We start from the raw sequence: 22,498 nt of genomic DNA on the forward strand, positions 1-22,498 counted from the left end.
CTCTCAGATCTTAGTAAATACATGGAAGCAGCTGATTGCCACCCGCCGATAATGGCCAATAAGCAGATCTCTGTTTTACAGTATGCGGATGATATTGTAATGTTAAGCTAAACTCCTATCGGCCTACAAAGAGCGATAAACAATTTAGCAACCTATCTGGACCAGGAAAATCTGGAACTTAACAAAGGAAAAACACAAGGTTGTCCGTCTGGTGGATCCACACAAAATTAAGTTCAAATGGACAGTAAAAGAGACGAAGGCTGAAGAGCAAGGGTCATATAAATACCTCGGTATTACAATAGGGCAGGGTGCAATCCACAAGGAGCACAAACTTGTCACTAAAGCAAAAGCCCAATCATTAATCTTTGCTTATCGACAACTAAAAACTAAATTGGACTGCCCAAATTATAACCACATTTTAAAAGTGATGTCAGCACAAAGTATGCCTACTCTGTCATAAGGCTTAGTCAGTTGGTGTGGCAAGGAGGCGGAGTTACTCAATGATCTCCAGACAAGGATCTATAAAGCCGTTTTTAATTTGCCAAAGTCAGCCTCTCCATCCCAAGTCCAGCTTGAATTCCGCCTCCAAAATCAAAAATTTCGGAGCATGAGCGGGTTTAAAAAGCTTTGCCACAAATTCCGTTCCACAGAACCAGACTCAATGGATAGCCTATGCTGGGAAGAAATCAAGCACCAGATGGGCCAAGAATTATCAAGCTTATGGGGAAGCTATCTGAGAACTTGTTTGGCAACCTGGAAATACAAGCAGACTGGGAAAAAAGCCTAGACAAAGCAACTTTTAGTAAAGTGATTAACGACGCAGCAAAAAAGAAATCCTTTCTGGAGGACAAAACTATAACTTCTAAACGCAGGCACGGTTGGACGATCATCTCTTTTCTATAAATTATTGAAACCGCAAGCATACCTAACATCTCACTTTAGCTGGCAGCTAAAAAAGTCATATATAAACTACAGGCTGAGCTTGCACGATTCGAAAGACCTACAGCCATCCTGGAAACAACCCAAACAAGTACCTCAGTGTCGCCTGTGTGGCTATCAAAAGGAATCCCTAATGCATATTTTTTGCATTTGTCCAGCAGTTATGGCGTGGAGGAGATACTACTTAAGAGCTATTTTTAACAAACTTAAAATCCGCATGTGTAGGCAAGCTGTTATATGCTGGATGGACGGTTCCTCTATATTCCTGGCCTGCCGAGGAGTAAAATACCTGGCAGAAGTAAAAAAACTATTACTCCAAACTGATCAGGAGAAGATCAGAGAGGTCTGAACAACAGGATACTGTTATAATTGGAATAAGTTGTGCAATAAACAGACTGAACATTAGATTAACTTAGAATTTAATTGGTTAGGTGATTTAGATGTTGGACTAAATTTTAAATATTGTATTTTTAGTATTTTATGCGTTGTTAGAGTCCCCACACTGTAATCAACAGGATATAGTATTTAATGTAGTCTGGTTTTAACCGTGGATGCAAAGATATTTAATAGTTTTGGATATTTGTAAGGATTTTAACTATTCATACAATAAACTTGAAACTAAAAACTAAACTAACTAAACTATAGATTCACACTGTTCCAGTGTATTTTCTGACTTCAATTGGGTCACAATCAAAGCCTCTCGAAGTGAGGGGGGCAACAGCTGGTCCTGATAGGCCTCCTCACATACAGTATGCAAATAAAGAGTGAGTAGTTAAATGGATTCTTTATAAAAATTCCTCGGTAAGGCCACAAGCCCTGGGGATTTACCATCGGGGAGCCAACACATTGAATACTTGACATCGACAATTATAATAGGTTGCAGGAGGGATTCCCGTTCACTTGGGGACAGCCAAGTCAGAGCCACATCTCCGAGGTACACAGTGAGTTCATCCAGAGTTGCAGATTTATGGGTGCCATGCACTGCAATATAGAAGGACCAAAAGACGTACAACACAGAGGATTTATCATAGTGTACCCGTGCGTCCGCATCTATTATTTTAACAATATATTCCGCACTCCTTGGGATCCTCAACTTTTCAGCCAAGCTACAACCAGGTCTTCCACCCTCCCCATAACCCCGAGCCAACTGGGGCTTAGACAAAATCTCTGTCTCGTGAGTCACCCGGTCGTGAAACTTCGTAAGATGATCTTTTATAGTAGAAAGAGTATTTGGTTTAGGGTGGGATTCATAATCTCTCTCTAGAGAGTGATGTATAGTTTCTGTCTTGTGTGGTTGAGTGTGTATTAATTTTAACATACCAGTTTGGATGGTGATACAAACACCCCCTCATCATGACCTTGAATGCCTACCAGAGAGTGGCCTTCTTAGACACAATCCCAGTATTCTTTTAAAAACAATTCCATTATTGCCCCACGGACTTCCTCTATAAATAACGCATCCAGAAACGCTGTTGCTTGAAAATGACATGTGAATGTAATGGGGGCAACATTAGGCAGTATGCGGGGCAACAACACAGGTGGGTGGTCAGATAGTGTTTTAGGCATGTGTTTTACCTCATCTACCCATGGACACATCTCATGTTATAACAATCAACAGTCTAGTCTAGACCATGTTCCATGTACTGATGATGTAGATCTGCCCTCTCTGTCTGGGGTTCAGTAGGTGCCACATATCTACCATCCCATAATCCTCCATCCCCTCCCGGATCACATGTGCAGACTGTTTCCTGTGCCAATCAGACAATACAGACCTATCCACCGCCGAGTCAAAGTACATGTTCAAATGACCATCTCAAAGGACATAGACTGGGCCATATCATGTAAGTGTGAAAAAAATCAGGGCCATTTATATTTGGCGCACATGTTGACCAATGTGATCGGAATATTGTAGAGTGTTCCTTGAACTATCACTATACGCCCTTGTTTATCCACAAAGGAGTGTGTAGCTATGAAAGGGATGCCTCATTCCACTAATATTAATACACCCCTAGAATATGAGGAGTATGACTGCCCATCTAGCTCCTACTGACTTGTTTGTGAGGCATGTTAAGTGCATCTCCTGGAGGAGCCCAATCTGTATGTCATGTCAATCCATGTAGTTTAGGACAAGTCTGATTTTCCAGGGATCAATCAGCCCATGGATATTCTAAGTGAGCAGGGACACTTTACCTCAGAGTTTGGCCATTGTGTGTCTTTAATGACGGAGGCTGCTGACAAACGGGACTATGGCAGCATGTACTGTATAAATTGTTGGATGATGCAGGCAAAACATGCATGATTAAAAAAGAGACAGTCTCAAAACCTCCCCCTAACCTCTTCAGCACAAAGAACTTGCTAAAGACATTCCCTAGTGCAACAGCCAAAAAACAAATAATAAAAAATATTGTACAAAACAAAAATACATAACTTCTAACATCCCTTGAGAGGTTGTCTGGATCTCAGTATCCCTCCAGATGGATGGAGGTGGCTGGGAGAAAAGAAAGAACATGCCTCACCATCCCACAAAGCGTGGAGACAAGCAATCAGAGTTGGTCTCCTATGATTGGAGTGCACAGTTCTCAGTGCAACTGATTCCAGATAGACCAGAGTTCTTTATTGCCCTATTGCGTAGCATGTCTCTCATGTGGCAATTTACACAGCATCCTCATCCGAGTCTGCTGATGGTCGATCACGCTTCTGTGGCAAGAGGGATTTAAGGAAGTCTCTAGCAGCATTTGGAGTCATAAAGATGGTTTGTTGATCTTCATAGTTGATTCGGAATCGTTCAGTGTATAACATGGCATTTTGGATATCAGCCTTTTGTAACAGTCTTAACTGGGAGGAACTCTCGGCAGAGCGTTTGGACCACCATCATAAAGTCAGGGTAAAATGCAACTTTATTGCCTTGATAGTTTACATCTTTCATGTCTCTCCTTATCGGACAACAGCATCTCTATCTCAATAGTTGAATAGTTTCACAATGATTTGACATAGTGGCGCAACCGGTGATGGCCGTGCCATAAGAGAACAATGGACTCTCTCCACACTCAGGAGTTGGGAAAGATTATCGGCACCAAATATGGAAGTGAACATTGTTTTGGCATAAAGCTCCATCTTTCCCATGTTCCTTGATTCAGGTACCCCAGTAATGCACAAGCTGTTTAGGCATGAGCAAGTCTTCAAGTCTTCGTTCTTCGCTTGAATCACAGCCAGTACCTACTCAATGTTGAGACATTTTGTGTCGACAGTCTGCAATTCATCCTCTGTCTTTGAAATTTGCTGCTCAGCCTCCATGTGGCTTGAGGACTTTTCATATAATTTTGCCAACATGTGATCCATTCAGATATTCAAAGCATCTATTTTCACATCAATCGACTGTAGGCTGCTCTGCGTTGCCATTTATGTAGTTTTCAGGGCGTGGGGGTATCTCCCGGGATCGAGATGTCTGCTCATAAATTAATGAGACTTGTCCATCTTTCCCATGCTGGCTCTCAATATTGGTGTGTGACTATTTGAGTGCATGCACCCTCTGCTGTCAACTCAGTTCCAGGGGCCACCAAATATAGTTATCATAAATCCTGGTCACTCTCACCACAAAGCACTTACCGCAGCTGTGGACACCACCAGCATGTTATGTAATACAAGGCCACTGGGTCGCGTCCAACGTAGTTGAACCACTGGCCACCCTACTCAGCAGATGTCAAGCCATTCGGGCCCAACAATGGTGCAGCCAATGCGGGAGTCCAGGGCACCAGGCAGACAGACATGTGGTTCGCACTTCCCCAAGTATTTTTTCATGGATTCCCAGGCTTCCCACTGCTGCAGCCTCAGTGTACATGCAGTGCAGACAGGATCATATTGTAGGCTCACCTCAGTGCAGACAGGATCACAGTGAAGGCCAACTTCACTGCCAGACCACCAAGGAACGCACCTTCGACTCCCACCAGAGGTATAGATAGGGCTAAAGGACACGCCGTGGGAGTGCAGAAATATGGCACAAGGACAGGCCAGCACGAGAGTAAAGGCCTATTAAAGAGTTCTAGTGAAAAGGCCCTGTGATGGCCGACCTGATCAGGGGATTAGTCAAAGGCCAGGACTCCCACAGTGGCAGCCGCAGTCACAAGCGGGAAGACCGTGTCTCCACCATGGTCCTTCACTTTCGTTGGAGGCCTACATCAGCAATGGCGGACCCACAACCCTCCACTCCAGCATGCACAGTTTGTAATGGATCATGGGTCTGTGTTGCTGAAATTTCAAGGAGACAACAGTCAGGATTTATCCGGGTAAACCATTCATTCTACAGGGCCATGAACAGCAGCACACATCTAGCCCCTTCCCGTCCCAGCGCCGTTACCGCCTCACTTCACCAGTCCCTATGGATGCATCAAACTCAGGTGCCGCGGACTTTGCAGGCCCCACCACGGTGTCACTCTGAGGCTCTCGCTCTAACATTCCAGTGGTCGTGGGGTACACACAGAGCCACAACGCCAGTGAGACACTCAGTCAATAATCTCCAGTAAGCTCTTGCAATACCATGTGGCTTGGCCTACTTCCTTCCGCGTCAGTGCAGAATGTACAGCATCCAACACCGGCTGCTAGTAATTTATACTGTCATGCAGCACTCTGAGGGGTCCTAAAATGGTGCATTTGCATTGGCACCTTCTTCTAGATGCTTTAGCAGGTTATTACATCTGTGCAGGATGACAGATGGCAGGATAAATTGTGGATTTTGTCGACCAATCCGCAGAGCTGTTCTATAATGCGGCCATCTTGCCATGGGCTCTCTGGCAACTCCCTAACACAGGTTAATATAGTGACTTTTTGTGGTTCACCCTGCAAAGGGAGTGCAGCTGTTGCTTGATCTAGGGCTCACATCCCAGTCAATGAACAACCCAATTTCTCACACCACATATTTGGCAAAGCCATGATAATACAATTTACATCCAAAGATCATTACATTAAATATTTAGCAACTCATGTGGAACTATTTTCACAGGTCTGACAACATTTTGCAAAATACCCACTTTATAAATGACATTTTGTGTTGTGTTTTACCTATAACTTGATCATAGTTCAATTGCATAGAAATGAGAACAAAGTATTATATGTGGCGTAACTGCATGATATTTGCATACATTGGTGACTTACAATAATTTCCTCAACCTTACACTTGTTTATTGCATGCATGGGAAACCTTGCAATAATCTAGACTGAGGACAAAGAGATAATATGGGGCTGAAAGGGGGCTCCGATAGGATTCTTCCTCTCTGTGCATCATCCTTCCTTTAAAAATGCGGCCTTTGTTGCTCTCAGGGAACAGCATACTCAGAACACAATGGACTTTTGGTGTAAGTTTACTACATTTTTGCTTTCCACAAACTACAAGTGTAGTTTTATGTCTAGTATTTTCATGACTAAAGGGACTGACCTATCTTTTAAAGTGTGGAGTTCTCCACAATCGTAAAGATACTACACAAAAAACTACACTTTCAGTTAGTGTATAGCAAAAAAAAGTAAACTTACACCAAAGGTATAAGTTTACTTTTGTGAAAAGGCTCTATGAGTCAAAATGTTTGGGTGGTAACCTAATCGGTTAGTCCATAGTTTGTGTGGCTCCTTTACCTAACTCCAGTTACAGATAGGGCCTCTTTGAGTATGAGTTTGCTGGAGCTGCATGCAGTGTGATGTGACCATTTGGGTCAATGGTGTTTTGAGAGGACTTTCTTTTGCCTTCACCTGGTGATTACTGTCCACGTTGCGATCAAGAGGACTGCAGAACGAGGGCTTAAAGAGATGATGCGCATAGTTGGTCCTTTAGTGACAGCCATATGGTCTTTGAAAGATCCTATTCTTCATTTCAACTAAGAATGCATTCTACCTCATGCACCTTAACTAACCCCTTGCACTTGCTGCAGAACAAATGTCAGCATAGATGCACAATACCAGGCTGAGCTTTCAGTTTTTTTAATGGTGATAATCTACAATGGATCCCATGCTGAACACAAATGAATCAAGTTTGAATCAAAACATGTTAATTTTGGAATGATTATTTTGTGTGTTTCATGCAGCTTGGTAATCCTTTGCAAATGAAGGCAAAATAATGAATTATATATCTATACATAAATGTATAACCAATTTATTCAGACAACTAATGAATGCATCACGTACCTGATAATTTTCCACACCAAGGTGTTCTGCGACTCGTTTAACTTTTGCAGACATTTTGAAAATATCTTCCAAAATCTCCTCTAAAAGATCATAAAAGCTATCTCCAGCTTCCTTTTCTAGGGAAGGTTTAAATATAATTTCATGGGAATTGAGAATCATCTGCACCTCAAATAGAGAAGCTGGTTTTACACTTGCATCAGTGTTCACCAAAAGAAAGTTTAAAGAGCAGAATATGGTGTTAAACAATCCATCGATCACAATATCATCAACGTATTCTACATAGATCTTCTGGCCCTCTATTGTAGACTCAGCTTTGAGGAGCGTCAAGTTCTCCTGAAAAAAACACAATGGTTAAACCTTATACAGATCCAACAATATTCAATAGCTAAGTTTTACATTCAGTCCATATGTTCAAATATAATTGCACATGTGAAAGCAAATTTTCGAGTAAGGTTCTTATGGTTTTAACATAGGTCTTGAAGAAACTTAATATATAAATGAATTGGAGAAAATGAGATTTGGTGGACTTAACTATAGACAAGTCATACGTAGGTGCACGCAAAGTGGCATTCCGTCCCCACTAATCCAAAAATGTGATTAATGCATGAGGATAATGTCATGCAGATACAGGAGTTAAAATGGCAGAATTTCCACCATATGTGTGTCAGGAACTCGGGGTCGTGGCACTGATGAAAGTGCTGCCCATTCTGGAAGCAACAATTTCTGTCCCAGTTGGCACATAGTTTAAGTTTTGGATGACAGTGCATGAGAACACAAGGAAATAAAAGCAAAAGGAGTAAAAATATTCAAGTGCTTTTCTCAATTACAGGGACAATTATTGCAAGGCTGAAGTTTGGATCTGGGTAAGACCAGGACTGGAGTAGAGCTGGAGTAAGGTCAAAACTAGAGAAGAGCTAGAGATGCCAGGCCTGGCGTAGAGCAGGCACTGGCAGGCCTGGAGCAGAGCTAGAGATGCCAGGCCTGGCGTAGAGCAGGCACTGGCAGGCCTGGAGCAGAGCTAGAGATGCCAGGCCTGGAGTAGAGCAGGCGCTGGCAGGCCTGGAGCAGAGCTGTTGCGCGCAGGCCTGAACAGAGCTGTTGCTGGCAGGCCTGGAGTCGAGCTGGACAGGTACTTTCCCTTCCGAGCTCCATGTTTCCTGAAAATTATGAGGATGAGGGAATATAGGAACCGGTTGTAAATAATTTGAATCAAATGACGAACATCACTGATTCTTTACTAACAATATATCGGCAAAAGGATGGGTTTTCAGAGGCACAATTGACAACTGTAGTTTAGCTCCTGACAGGTCCAGGGTTGGCTGTTCATGTTATTTGGAAAATGCCAGTAAGCTTTCTAGGCTACTGTTTTCTTCTTGAAGCATTTTAAAAGTATTCTGGGTCAGAACTGGTTACAGCTCCTAAATTTGCAAGAGAACTCTTATAACTCTGTAACAAATGGTCAAGCTGTAATGGGAACGAATTGTCTCAAATTGAAGCCCCCAAATCTGAAACTTTTCCAGTTTTCAACAAAGATGTGGAAACGTTTACTATAACCTCCAAAGTCAGGAGACTGCTCTCAACAGTTTGCAATCTCTGGATAATACTATTGTCCAACCTCAAACTTGATAACCAAATCCCCCACATAATCAAGTACTGTTTTATCAAGACTAGAATGCTCTGGCTTTCTTTTCCATTATTGGTTATAATCACAGTAGCAAACACATTTGTGAAATCCAGACTGGATTTTGGCTATCCTGCATGCTCTAGGTCTCCTGAAGAAATCTACAAAAATTGTTAAAGCCTTGGTCAGGACAATTTTGAACCTCAGATAATTTCATGAGGTTTCCAGCTTCTAGATCTTATTTACTGCCTACCAATATAGAAGTGCATTATGCTCAAATGTGTAAAATATATCCTGGCCTAAGCTCCGTTTTTTTTTTTAAACCAAAAAAATTACAAAAATATTTTCCCCTTTAGATCTTTATGATCATGCACCAACAATAACTTTGTGATGCCCCTCTCCAAGTATACCACATGTGGTGGGATTGCCTTTATAGGACAAAGCTCAGGCCTCTGGAAGAAGATTCCTCTCGAAATATGTATTTTCACTCAATTATTGAAGTTCTGGAAAGTGATATACTCTTGTGGCTTATGATCTAGTTACCTTTATGTTCTTTGTCACTAAGTACTTGTAGGTGCTCCACTAGATTGAAAGCTGCACTGTTTCCAAATATCTCTAAATAAATAAATGAATTAAACACTGTGGAATTAGAAAGAGCCAACATAAAAAACCCAATGCAAGATCGCTCAGTCTATTGGAATTTTAAGCTATTTTCTGGTTATTTGGTATGTGAACATTATTCACATATTAATGTGTCTCATTTTTCTTAGGACCTGATTTAGAATTTGGCGGACGGGTTACTCCATCACAACGGTGACAGATATCCCGTCCGCTGAAATATAAATCCCATTACATCCTATGAGATTTATATTTCAGCGGATAGGATATTCATCACCAACTGCCAAGCTTTAAAGCAGGCCTTAAGTCATCTTCAACTCTCCAGAGGAAATACTTGGAATGACTGACTTTTTAAGGCTGCACCTTCTGGGTCTCGTATTAACCAACTAATCTGCCTTAGGTGAACTATGCCCAGAAGTAGATCTTTTACTTTTAAGTAGCTCAGGATAACATATATAACTACTTCTTCAGTATGGTGAGACTTGGATCAGTAACCAGATGTCAACGTGCAATGCTCAATACAGAAGATGTAACTCATAATTATGGTCCTGGATACCCAATTATTATATGTGGTGTAGTGTACAAGCCAAGGCAGTCCAAAAATCACAGGATGAAAAGGTGTGGCAATGACATTTAGTGAGACTATTATCTTGTCGTCCCTCAATGTTATTCATAAGGGCTTTTGTTTGGAAATCTACAGAACCTGAAGCTAAACACTTACCATTCCCTGTTTTTACCAAGTCTGCTCTTTGCGCTCAGGCCATGGCCTGATAGATAGATATGTCAGGACAGTAATTCCCAAGTGAAGAAGGACTGGCACTTGCAGACAGTGCCCAAAACTCACTTGAGTAAACACACTAAGGAGACATAGTATAGAAACACTAGTAACATTGACATAGTCTTGCCTCACTTATGTGATGGAACTGTTGACAGGTCTAACATATCATGAGAGAATAATAGGTCTTTGCTAACCACAATAGAGAGGGCCCTAAGTGATTCCAGTTTCCATATGTTTTATAAATGGAGAGGCAGGTAAATCAAGGACTTTGGTTAATGTGGATCCGGGTAGCCTGGGACCGTATCTTATTGGCTCATTCATTTTCCTTTTGTGGTTTTTATCATCGGTATGTGAAATTAATACAGACAACTGAATCAAACTAAATGGGCATCCTTGTTTTTTTTCTCGGTCTCTTCCAAGAAAGGGTCACCCAAGTACATTCAGCCAAAATAGTCTCTGTGGCTACTTGCTTCAATTAGTAGTGTTTTAGTTTTTTCATTTTTTAAACTCTTTTTTATTAAACTTTGCTCATCATACAGTAAAGACAGTATTCAAAGCAATCGTTCAGTGTACACTTTAAGCAGAGCAGACCACATCAAATACATGTCACTGACAGTCAGTAGAAATAGAGCTTTCGTGGCTTCCAGAAATGCCAAGCACCCACAGTTAAAGGGGCCTTTTTAGCAGCATAGCTGCAATATCAGCCCCTGTAACAAAATCGGTCAAAACCGGCCCTGGCAAACAGCTCGGTCTCACCCCCAACCCACCGGGGGGCCAGCCAAACACTTGGACAGGGCCACTTTTGGTTCCCACTCTGGCCCTGTGTTTAAGACCAGATACAATTCCCAGTGAGGAAAAATAAACAGTGTGGGTGGAATCAAATAAAACAAACCTTCCAGAAAACGTGTCACTAATGGTGATTGAAATAGGGATACAGGGTCAGTAAAACACATGAAGTCAGGCAAGGCGGCCAAAAAACCTTTAACTATAGACACTGCCAGGCCCTGTTGTGCAAGTGACAGAACATCAGAAAGTGAGATTGAATGGAATGTACGGCATCAGGCTCATTCCACTGAACACATTTTCTACTGCAACACGAGTTGACTGATTTTGTAGGAGTTTTTCTGGCCACCAGGAGGAAGTCTGCAACTTCAGTAGGCATACAAAAGAATTCTAGATGGCACCGTTAATCTTCAAAGCTTGCAGTTGCAGCGTTTGAGGATTGCAGTGGAGTACCTGACCATTCAGCTGGACAGCAAGTCCAGCCTGTGCAGGAAAGGAAGGTCTGTCTGAATACTGATTGCCAACAGATCAGCATACTACATACTCCTTGCTCAGAATGGGGTGATCAAGATCAGTTGTTCTTAATCTTGTGCACACTGAACAGGAATTTCTTTACGGTTGCACTCAAAGTAATATTTCGGCGATGCTCTGTGTTTCTTCTTCTATTTAATGTTCAACATAGATCAGTTTCTTTACAAGTGAGTCACTTGAAAAATTCTATCTACATAAGATATTGTTGCATCTTAGCAAGGGCCAAACAACTTTTCTCTATATTACAATGTCAGGATGATATCAAGATGCTCTAAAGAAGTTCAATCTTTAGAACCAGAAAACACTTCAACATCAATTTGGACGGATTCAGTTTGTCATTAACCTGGTCTGAAAAGGGCTTTAGCATGTGGTCTAGTAAGGTGATCACCACATTTTGAAAATATCACACAGCATGAAAATAATGTCCCAGAATACAAGTGAGATTCACTGGTGTGGATAAGGCTGCCAGAAGCAAATACTTTACGACCCATACAGTCAGGTTTTGTTGCCTCTACTGGGAGGCGCAGAGGGGAAAACGTTTGGGTTTTCTTCAAGGAGGACATTTCAACAATCAGACTTTCATATGAGTGGAGAGGAAATGACAGGAATCAAGAAGGTCCTCATTGAATGGGAAAACAGACTTTACTACTGACGAGCAAGGATATGAGATCGCCACCAAATGTCAGAACTCACATCCTCAGAATGCAAGGTAAATTTCAAGCTAATTTTGAACTACAGTCATAAATGAGAAAGTTTCCTTTTCAACAAGTCCAGGGGGTAAGGGATATCCCCTTCTTGTGAAGTGTTCACGTCATTCATATTCTGTAAGTCCAGATATAAGTAAAAATCAGTATTATAGTGGGGAAGGAGGTTTCCAGCCTCTGGTTCATCATTTTCTTTCTGACCATAATACTTATCTTTATTTAGCAGGTCTTGGAATTGGAGCCAAAGACCTCTTCCATCAAAGTGAATCTCATCTCCCCTGCCACACAAATTATTTCCTCTGGGAGAGATAGCTTCAAGAGCATCATCGTCATAGGGTGTGTAGATGGCGCCTGTGTCGAAGGAAGTTCTGACCAAATGAGATGGAATGCCCTAATGCCTTGGCAGGCTTCAACTTTTTTTTGTATGTCATGGCCAGAGCCTATGACAGGACCACCTAGGGAGACATCTGGGTCAGAGCTGTGATGCCTACCTTACACCGCACCAACTACTCTATGTTTCCTGCAGTATCCCCTCCATGCCCCCACTGTCGGGCTCCAGATGCTGAGCTCCTGCATATGTTGTGGGCCTGTCCTAACACTATCTTCTTACTGGGCAGACATCCAAGGTGCACAAGTAGAACTGGATGACTGGAATCGCTGGCAAACGGTGGCACAGTGTGTCTTAGGCTTATATCCTCGGCCCAAGGGAGCTAAGGTAATAGCACGCTTAACAGACATAGCGCTCTTACTGGCTAAACGTCTATGGGTACGGCGCTGGAAGTCTTCAATGGCTCCCCTAGTGGCCCAATGGCAGAAGGAGGTGGAGTGCTAGGGACTGGCGGAAAGTGATGCCATGCTTAGGGAGGAATATAGATAGAGGCTTGTGAAAGAGACCCATAGATTTGAAATGGGATGCACTCTTAGAATCCGTCAAAGCTTAGGAGTCTAGTGAGGACTAATTGCCATTATTGGCCATACCCTGGCCCTCCGAGCTTATAACAGCTGATAGCCCAAAAGAGGCGCTGTCCCTGTGTGCTTACCTTCACCACCCAGATACGTTTACATGTGTCACTACATGTCACAGACAAGCTCCAACTACTGACCCCAACATATTGTGCGAGCCATCCCCAAAGCCCATGCTCTAATATTTCTATTGCGATCCATTTACACAGCACGTACATACTTATTTATTCAGAGAAGATGTTAGGTTGGGGGGGGTGGGGTGGGCTGGGGTTATTTAATATTGTTTAAGGATTGCATTAACTGCTGTTTTAACACCAAATGTAAATCTGGCTTGTTGCCCTTCACTTAATCCTGCATATTTTTATAACTGTATCATGCAATTGATTTTATTGATTTGTGGACCATGTGGAAATAATGTTTCAATATTACCTGCAATATAACAGTGCTTGCTTGTTTATAAAAAAGCAATAAAGTTTGTGTTAAAAAACAATCTGAGTCAGAGCTGTGGGAGTTGCCAAGCCCTCCTTTGGGGGTCAGCTCAGAGGGTCCTAAAACCATGCAGACAAAGCCATGCAAAAGACCTTGATCTGAGGGAAGTCGGTGATGATAGACCAATAACAATCGTTCAATCCTTTTCAACATCGAGTTCGCCTGACAAGGAGTTTGGCATGAGGGAATGGTGTTGAGACTCTCAACAATCCATTTCCTCTAGAAAGAAGAAGACTTCTCCTCCCTCTCATGCTTTTTGTATTTTTCGTGAGCGAAAATCCCTTGCAAAGTTGTTTCCTTACCTAATAATTACCTATGGGTGAAGGAGAGTACTTATGTGTCTCCTTTCTGTGCATTGCCCAAAAACAACATGCTCTCTCCAACCCTCCCTGATGGCCTTTGGAAAAATAAAAGGCACAAGAATCACGTGCTGCTTTGTCATTCTCTGATCCCAGACATCACATGCAGGTATCATGCAGTGCCGAGAAGGACATCTTGTTTTATCAGGGACCCGTTGTAACTACTGCAACTTTTAAAGGTGACATTTGCCTGCATGAGGGTTGGTGCCTTATACATTCTGATTAAATATAACAGGTTACCTCTAGTACCATAAATACATGGTCTTCTTTCAGACGAAGGGAGGAAGTCTTCCTTACTCTGTGGTAGAACTAATGAACTAAATTACTTATGACCTTTCTAAATGGTGGTACCTGCAAACACAACAATGATGGACAGAATGTGGATCAATGTCACACATTCACCCCAGTCCAAAGATCTGGGCCCAAATCCATCGTTTTTCCACTCCACACCACCCTGGGTTAGACAATGGCGATATGCAAATCAGCGCTGACCCTGTGCCCCATGGGAACAGTCCAGTCTGAACTACAAAAGCCATGTCCTTCCCAGAACGGAAACAAGCATCCGAGGACCGGCCCGGTTTCGAGGTAACACCTCTCATCAGCCCGGCTAGCTTGATTCCAGTGGTGTGGAGTGCCTGGGACTCACGTCTGAGCATCCCCAGTACACTTAGAGCGGTACCTGCAAACACAACAATGATGGACAGAATGTGGATCAATGTCACACATTCACCCCAGTCCAAAGACCTGGGCCCAAATCCATCGTTTTTCCACTCCACACCACCCTGGGTTAGACAATGGCGATATGCAAATCAGCGCTGACCCTGTGCCCCATGGGAACAGTCCAGTCCGAACTACAAAAGCCATGTCCGTCCCAGAACGGAAACAAGCATCCGAGGACCGGCCCGGTTTCGAGGTAACACCTCTCATCAGCCCGGCTAGCTTGATTCCAGTGGTGTGGAGTGCCTGGGACTCACGTCTGAGCATCCCCAGTACAATTAGAGCGGTACCTGCAAACACAACAATGATGGACAGAATGTGGATCAATGTCACACATTCACCCCAGTCCAAAGATCTGGGCCCAAATCCATCGTTTTTCCACTCCACACCACCCTGGGTTAGACAATGGCGATATGCAAATCAGCGCTGACCCTGTGCCCCATGGGAACAGTCCAGTCCGAACTACAAAAGCCATGTCCTTCCCAGAACGGAAACAAGCATCCGAGGACCGGCCCGGTTTCGAGGTAACACCTCTCATCAGCCCGGCTAGCTTGATTCCAGTGGTGTGGAGTGCCTGGGACTCACGTCTGAGCATCCCCAGTACACTTAGAGCGGTACCTGCAAACACAACAATGATGGACAGAATGTGGATCAATGTCACACATTCACCCCAGTCCAAAGATCTGGGCCCAAATCCATCGTTTTTCCACTCCACACCACCCTGGGTTAGACAATGGCGATATGCAAATCAGCGCTGACCCTGTGCCCCATGGGACAGTCCAGTCCGAACTACAAAAGCCATGTCCTTCCCAGAACGGAAACAAGCATCCGAGGACCGGCCCGGTTTCGAGGTAACACCTCTCATCAGCCCGGCTAGCTTGATTCCAGTGGTGTGGAGTGCCTGGGACTCACGTCTGAGCATCCCCAGTACACTTAGAGCGGTACCTGCAAACACAACAATGATGGACAGAATGTGGATCAATGTCACACATTCACCCCAGTCCAAAGATCTGGGCCCAAATCCATCGTTTTTCCACTCCACACCACCCTGGGTTAGACAATGGCGATATGCAAATCAGCGCTGACCCTGTGCCCCATGGGAACAGTCCAGTCCGAACTACAAAAGCCATGTCCTTCCCAGAACGGAAACAAGCATCCGAGGACCGGCCCGGTTTCGAGGTAACACCTCTCATCAGCCCGGCTAGCTTGATTCCAGTGGTGTGGAGTGCCTGGGACTCACGTCTGAGCATCCCCAGTACACTTAGAGTGGTACCTGAAAACACAACAATGATGGACAGAATGTGGATCAATGTCACACATTCACCCCAGTCCAAAGATCTGGGCCCAAATCCATCGTTTTTCCACTCCACACCACCCTGGGTTAGACAATGGCGATATGCAAATCAGCGCTGACCCTGTGCCCCATGGGAACAGTCCAGTCCGAACTACAAAAGCCATGTCCTTCCCAGAACGGAAACAAGCATCCGAGGACCGGCCCGGTTTCGAGGTAACACCTCTCATCAGCCCGGCTAGCTTGATTCCAGTGGTGTGGAGTGCCTGGGACTCACGTCTGAGCATCCCCAGTACACTTAGAGCGGTACCTGCAAACACAACAATGATAGACAGAATGTGGATCAATGTCACACATTCACCCCAGTCCAAAGATCTGGGCCCAAATCCATCGTTTTTCCACTCCACACCACCCTGGGTTAGACAATGGCGATATGCAAATCAGCGCTGACCCTGTGCCCCATGGGAACAGTCCAGTCCGAACTACAAAAGCCATGTCCTTCCCAGAACGGAAACAAGCATCCGAGGACCGGCCCGGTTTCGAGGTAACACCTCTCATCAGCCCGGCTAGCTTTATTCCAGTGGTGTGGAGTGCCTGGGACTCACGTCTGAGTATCCCCAGTACACTTAGAGCGGTACCTGCAAACACAACAATAATGGACAGAATGTGGATCAATGTCACACATTCACCCCAGTCCAAAGATCTGGGCCCAAATCCATTGTTTTTCCACTCCACACCACCCTGGGTTAGACAATGGCGATATGCAAATCAGCGCAGACCCTGTGCCCCATGGGAACAGTCCAGTCCGAACTACAAAAGCCATGTCCTTCCCAGAACGGAAACAAGCATCCGAGGACCGGCCCGGTTTTGAGGTAACACCGCTCATCAGCCCGGCTAGCTTGATTCCAGTGGTGTGGAGTGCGTGGGACTCACGTCTGAGCATCCCCAGTACACTTAGAGCGGTACCTGCAAACACAACAATGATGGACAGAATGTGGATCAATGTCACACATTCACCCCAGTCCAAAGATCTGGGCCCAAATCCATCATTTTTCCACTCCACACCACCCTGGGTTAGACAATGGCGATATGCAAATCAGCGCTGACCCTGTGCCCCATGGGAACAGTCCAGCCCGAACTACAAAAGCCATGTCCTTCCCAGAACGGAAACAAGCATCCGAGGACCGGCCCGGTTTCGAGGTAACACCTCTCATCAGCCCGGCTAGCTTGAATCCAGTGGTGTGGAGTGCCTGGGACTCACGTCTGAGCATCCCCAGTACACTTAGAGCGGTACCTGCAAACACAACAATGATGGACAGGATGTGGATCAATGTCAAACATTCACCCCAGTCCAAAGATCTGGGACCAAATCCATCGTTTTTCCACTCCACACCACCCTGGGTTAGACAATGGCGATATGCAAATCAGCGCTGACCCTGTGCCCCATGGGAACAGTCCAGTCCGAACTACAAAAGCCATGTCCTTCCCAGAACGGAAACAAGCATCCGAGGACCGGCCCGGTTTCGAGGTAACACCTCTCATCAGCCCGGCTAGCTTGATTCCAGTGGTGTGGAGTGCCTGGGACTCACGTCTGAGCATCCCCAGTACACTTAGAGCGGTACCTGCAAACACAACAATGATGGACAGAATGTGGATCAATGTCACACATTCACCCCAGTCCAAAGATCTGGGCCCAAATCTATCGTTTTTCGACTCCGCTCAGACGTGAGTCCCAGGCACTCCACACCACTGGAATCAAGCCAGCCGGGCTGATGAGAGGTGTTACCTCGAAACCGGGCCGGTCCTCGGATGCTTGTTTCCGTTCTGGGAAGGACATGACTTTTGTAGTTCGGACTGGACTGTTCCCATGGGGCACAGGGTCAGCGCTGATTTGCATATCGCCATTGTCTAACCCAGGGTGGTGTGGAGTGGAAAAACGATGGATTTGGGCCCAGATCTTTGGACTGGGGTGAATGTGTGACATTGATCCACATTCTGTCCATCACTGTTGTGTTTGCAATTACCGCTCTAAGTGTACTGGGGATGCTCAGACGTGATTCCCAGGCACTCCACACCACTGGAATCAAGCTAGCCGGGCTGATGAGAGGTGTTACCTCGAAACCGGCCGGTCCTCGGATGCTTGTTTCCGTTCTGGGAAGGACATGGCTTTTGTAGTTGGGACTGGACTGTTCCCATGGGGCACAGGGTCAGCGCTGATTTGCATATCGCCATTGTCTAACCCAGGGTGGTGTGGAGTGGAAAAACGATGGATTTGGGCCCAGATCTTTGGACTGGGGTGAATGTGTGACATTGATCCACATTCTGTCCATCACTGTTGTGTTTGCAATTACCGCTCTAAGTGTACTGGGGATGCTCAGACGTGAGTCCCAGGCACTCCACACCACTGGAATCAAGCTAGCCGGGCTGATGAGGTGTTACCTCGAAACCGGGCCGGTCCTCGGATGCTTGTTTGCGTTCTGGGAAGGACATGGCTTTTGTAGTTCGGACTGGACTGTTCCCATGGGGCACAGGGTCAGCGCTGATTTGCATATCGCCATTGTCTAACCCAGGGTGGTGTGGAGTGGAAAAACGATGGATTTGGGCCCAGATCTTTGGACTGGGGTGAATGTGTGACATTGATCCACATTCTGTCCATCACTGTTGTGTTTGCAATTACCTTTCTAAATGGTGGGGCAACAAGCACATTGAAAATTCATCTATTTTCAAAAGTACTCAATACATACTACAAATATTCTTTAGAAAGTGTTTTTACTTCATGATTAATTAATTTTTCATTTGTTCTGATGTCATTACATCCGATGGCGGAATGTAGACTGCATAGACTGGGGAGACATTGCTGTTTTTCCAACCAGTCTGAAGCCCGGAAGGATATTTCATGAGGTGAGTAATCTGTAGAAAGTTTTTTGGCATAAAAGTATGTTAGAGTATCCTTAATTTACATGATCAAGAGGTATTTTTCTTGAACCATGAAGTTGTTGGACCAATTAGCGATGTCAATTAGTTGAGTGCAAATGTTTAACACAAACAAGACAAAAAATAATATGTCCACTTCAGAACGTTAGCCTCCAAACCTAATTATTTTTATGGCTTAGCTTGGTCAAGCAAACATGGCTTTGTTATAAAAAGAATATGTAAAGAATAAAGCAATGTTATGTCTATTTGCATGGCCCAGCTTATCACCCATGTGGGTATCCAGTTGCTGGAGCAGGAATGTAGGCTTGGGGGATGCTCCTAGTAGAACAGACAGGTATTCAGTTTCTTGTGAAAATTTAAGGATTGAAGTAGCTGTCATAATGTGTTAAGGAACATCATACCAGTTCTTGGCAGTTTTAAAAGAGAAGGCACGCCCTCCTGACTGGCTTCTGCAGATGCAGGGGACCAGTGTGAGGTGGAGTGTAGCTGCCTGGTAGAGTTGAGGTTGGTTGTTGAGGTAAGCTGGATTGGTGTTTTGGATGGTTTTGTAGACATAGATGAGCAGCTTGAATTGGCAACGTTTCTGGATGGGTAGCCAGTGTAGTTCGGTGAGGTAGGGAGTGATGTGAGCACTCCTGGGGAAGTCCAGGAATTGTCTGGCTGCAATGTTTTGGATGCTCTTGAGTCTTTGCAGCAGTTGGTTGGACACAGCGACATAGAGTGCATTGCCATAGTCGAGTCTATTGGTTATGAGGGCCTGCGTCTTGTGTTTTTATGTGTGAGTGTGTGTGTGGAGCCATTTGAAGATCTTGTGAAGCATACTGAAGGCAGCAGGAAACGATCATAGCATTGACCTGTTTACTCATCGTGAGTTTGTCATCTAGGATGATGTTGAGGCTTCTGGTGTGGTCTGTGGGGGTAGGCGGGGGACCAAATTTGGTTGGCCACCCGACGTAGTCCCAGGGGGAGCTCTTGATTCCAACAATCAGGATAAGCGTTTTGTCCATGTTGAGTTTAAGACAGATCTCTTTCATCTAGTTGATCATGTTGAACATGCAAGGAGGTGAATCTGATTCTGGTGTTTATATCAGTGAGGGAGAGGATGAGCTGACTGTCATCAGCGTAGGAGACAATGTTGATGCTGTGGGCTTTTATGATAAGGGTGAGGGGTGCCATGTACAAGTTGAACAGGTTTGAGCTGAGGGAGATGTCCGTAGGGCTCAGTGGATGAACTTCTTGTGTTCAGAGGTGTAGAGGGAAAAGTCTGACCCATTAGGTTCTGTTGGAGAAAAAATATTTGATCCAATTCTGGGTGGGTCCTTGAATTCCTATGTTTTGGAGTCTGGTAATGAGGGGGCCATTGGAGACTGTATTCAAGGCTGCCAACAAGTCGAGCAGGATGAGGGTTGTGGCTCCCCTCTGACCATGATGAATCAGATAATGTCTGTTGCTACCAGAAGTGCAGTTTCCATGCTGTGGTTGCTGTGGAACCCCGACGAGGTGGAATCCAGGAGATAGGGCTGTTCTAAATTTCTAGAAAGTTGCCTGTTGATCTCTTTCTCCAGGACTTTGGCCGGAAAAAGGAAAAAGCTTGATAGGTCTGTAGTTGCTGAGTTCTTTCAGGTTGGTCGAGGGTTTCTTCAAGAGGGCTGTGACTTCTGCATGTTTCCTGCTATCTGGGAAAGTTCAGCTAAGTATGGCGGAGTTGATCAGGTGTTCTTTCCAAGTTATACATGTGGTGAGGGCAGAGGTATCTGGGGGACCCTCAATGGATGGTCTGCATAATTCTGACAATGTGTTCTGTGGTGAGAGGGCTCCAGTTCGCTAAAAAGGTAATAGCTCTTGGTAGTGGTGGGGTGTTTACATTACACTTTACACATTACATTTCCATTTTAAAACAGCTACCATAATTGCAATAAAGGTAGAATGTCTAGCTAGAGTTATTTTCCTAAATGAAAACATATATTGTCAACATACATAGATAATAAAGCTTTTATGCACTAAACCCTAGATGCATCAAGAAACCATTTTGCGATTCCTTATTAGCGAAAAATAAGGATTCGCTAATAAGGAATAGCAAAATTCTATGCATGAAGAAATTGCTAAAAAAAATGCGATTTCTAAATATTCCTTAATTGCGACTCGCAAATTGCGAGTCGCAATTAAGGAATACCTCCCCATTCATTCCTATGGGCCTTGAGACCCATAGGAATGAATGGGAAGACATTCTCAATTTGCGATTAGCAATTAGCGAATCGCAAATTGAGAATGCAATTTCAAGGGTGCAGGGGTGTCCAAAGGACACCCTGTTGCACCCCTGAAATTAATCTGTGCACATATGTTGCGCACACACATGCCCTAAGGGCATGTGTGTGCGCAACATGAAACTTTGGAAAATGCACAAAAGTGCATTTTTCAAAGTTTTTGCAAATTACCATGAAGTTCAACTTCATGGTATTTTGCTCTCCCTATTAGCGAAATCGCTAATTTCTTTACTTTGTTGCATTGCATTTAAGGAATCTCAATTTGGGATTCTTAAATGCAATTGCAATTTAAGGAATCTCAATTTAGAGATTCCTTAAATTGCGGTTTTTGCGTTTGGGATGATGCAACCCAAATGCAAAAATACTGGTCGCAAAGGGGCAGATTCTGAGAATCTGCCCCTATGCGACCAGATTTTCCTTTCATGCATCTGGGCCTAAGTCTATCTAAGGCTTTGTGTGCCACACCTCTATGTTACATATCCTTGAGAATATATGGAAACGGCTGGAGGAATTTAATTTTTTCCCCAATTGTCTTCTCTCCTCTTGCCCTCCTGGTCGCCTTTTCGTATTTTTCCTATATACTTTTCTTTTTTGGCAGTTTATTTTGTGTGTGTATGTATTATCGGTTATTTGAGTTAAGTATTTGTGTTTTTTTATGTTTATTAAAATATAGCTTCAGGACTTCTTCATTGTTGTACTATTTACATTCTCTTCCTTCACGGACGTTCTTCAGTTCTTTGATGGATTGATTGTGATAGCTTTAATGTTAACTGTTGGTTTTATTACTTCTTTAACAAAAGCTTTAAAGCGGAGAGTGGATTTTAATGGGTCTCCAAGCATCAGGGAAAAGAACTAGTATTAATTTGCAACCCTGCTTAATTATTTTGAAAAACTCTCTAATAAGTTTAAGTCTTACAGTGCTGAAGTGCTAAGTTTCATCTTTACAAAGTTTTACAATGTTTGTAAACATCTAGCTCCTTGAGGAAGCTCTTCTTTTCCCATTCTCCATCCCCTCCCTCACTTGTTACGTGTTCATTGGTTACGTGAACACCAGCTAATTGGTGATGTCATTAAAGGTGTAAGGAAGCCATATAAATAATGTCATCAATGATGCAATGAATTGTGCCTTTTGTGCTGTAGTGATGTCTTACAAGATAGGATGTCGTCAGTTATGCTATGTCTTTTTCAGGCTAAAGCGGTATACTGACCTTTGGTGAAAGCCATTTAAAATGTAAACACGTTTAATGAAACTGTAATGCAACATTAGCTTTTCTCATCGCTACAGATGTAACAACCTAGGGCCAGATGTAGGTCGGTCGGTAACGGCCGAAAATCGGTA

General features: G+C 44.0%; 1 protein-coding gene across 1 annotated transcript in view; it reads right to left on the reverse strand.

Annotated features, from left to right (window-relative positions):
- The window catches only part of DNAH11 (dynein axonemal heavy chain 11), a 3,642,058-nt gene that overhangs the window by 2,566,746 nt on the left and 1,052,814 nt on the right, over nt 1–22,498 (reverse strand). The window contains exon 16 of the mRNA XM_078663510.1: nt 7,108–7,440. Within this exon, the coding sequence (XP_078519636.1) occupies nt 7,108–7,440 (333 nt within the window). The remainder of the gene's footprint in view (nt 1–7,107; nt 7,441–22,498) is intronic.

The sequence above is a fragment of the Lissotriton helveticus genome, chromosome 10 (genome assembly GCF_964261635.1).
Source record: "Lissotriton helveticus chromosome 10, aLisHel1.1, whole genome shotgun sequence".
Taxonomy (NCBI): domain Eukaryota; kingdom Metazoa; phylum Chordata; class Amphibia; order Caudata; family Salamandridae; genus Lissotriton; species Lissotriton helveticus.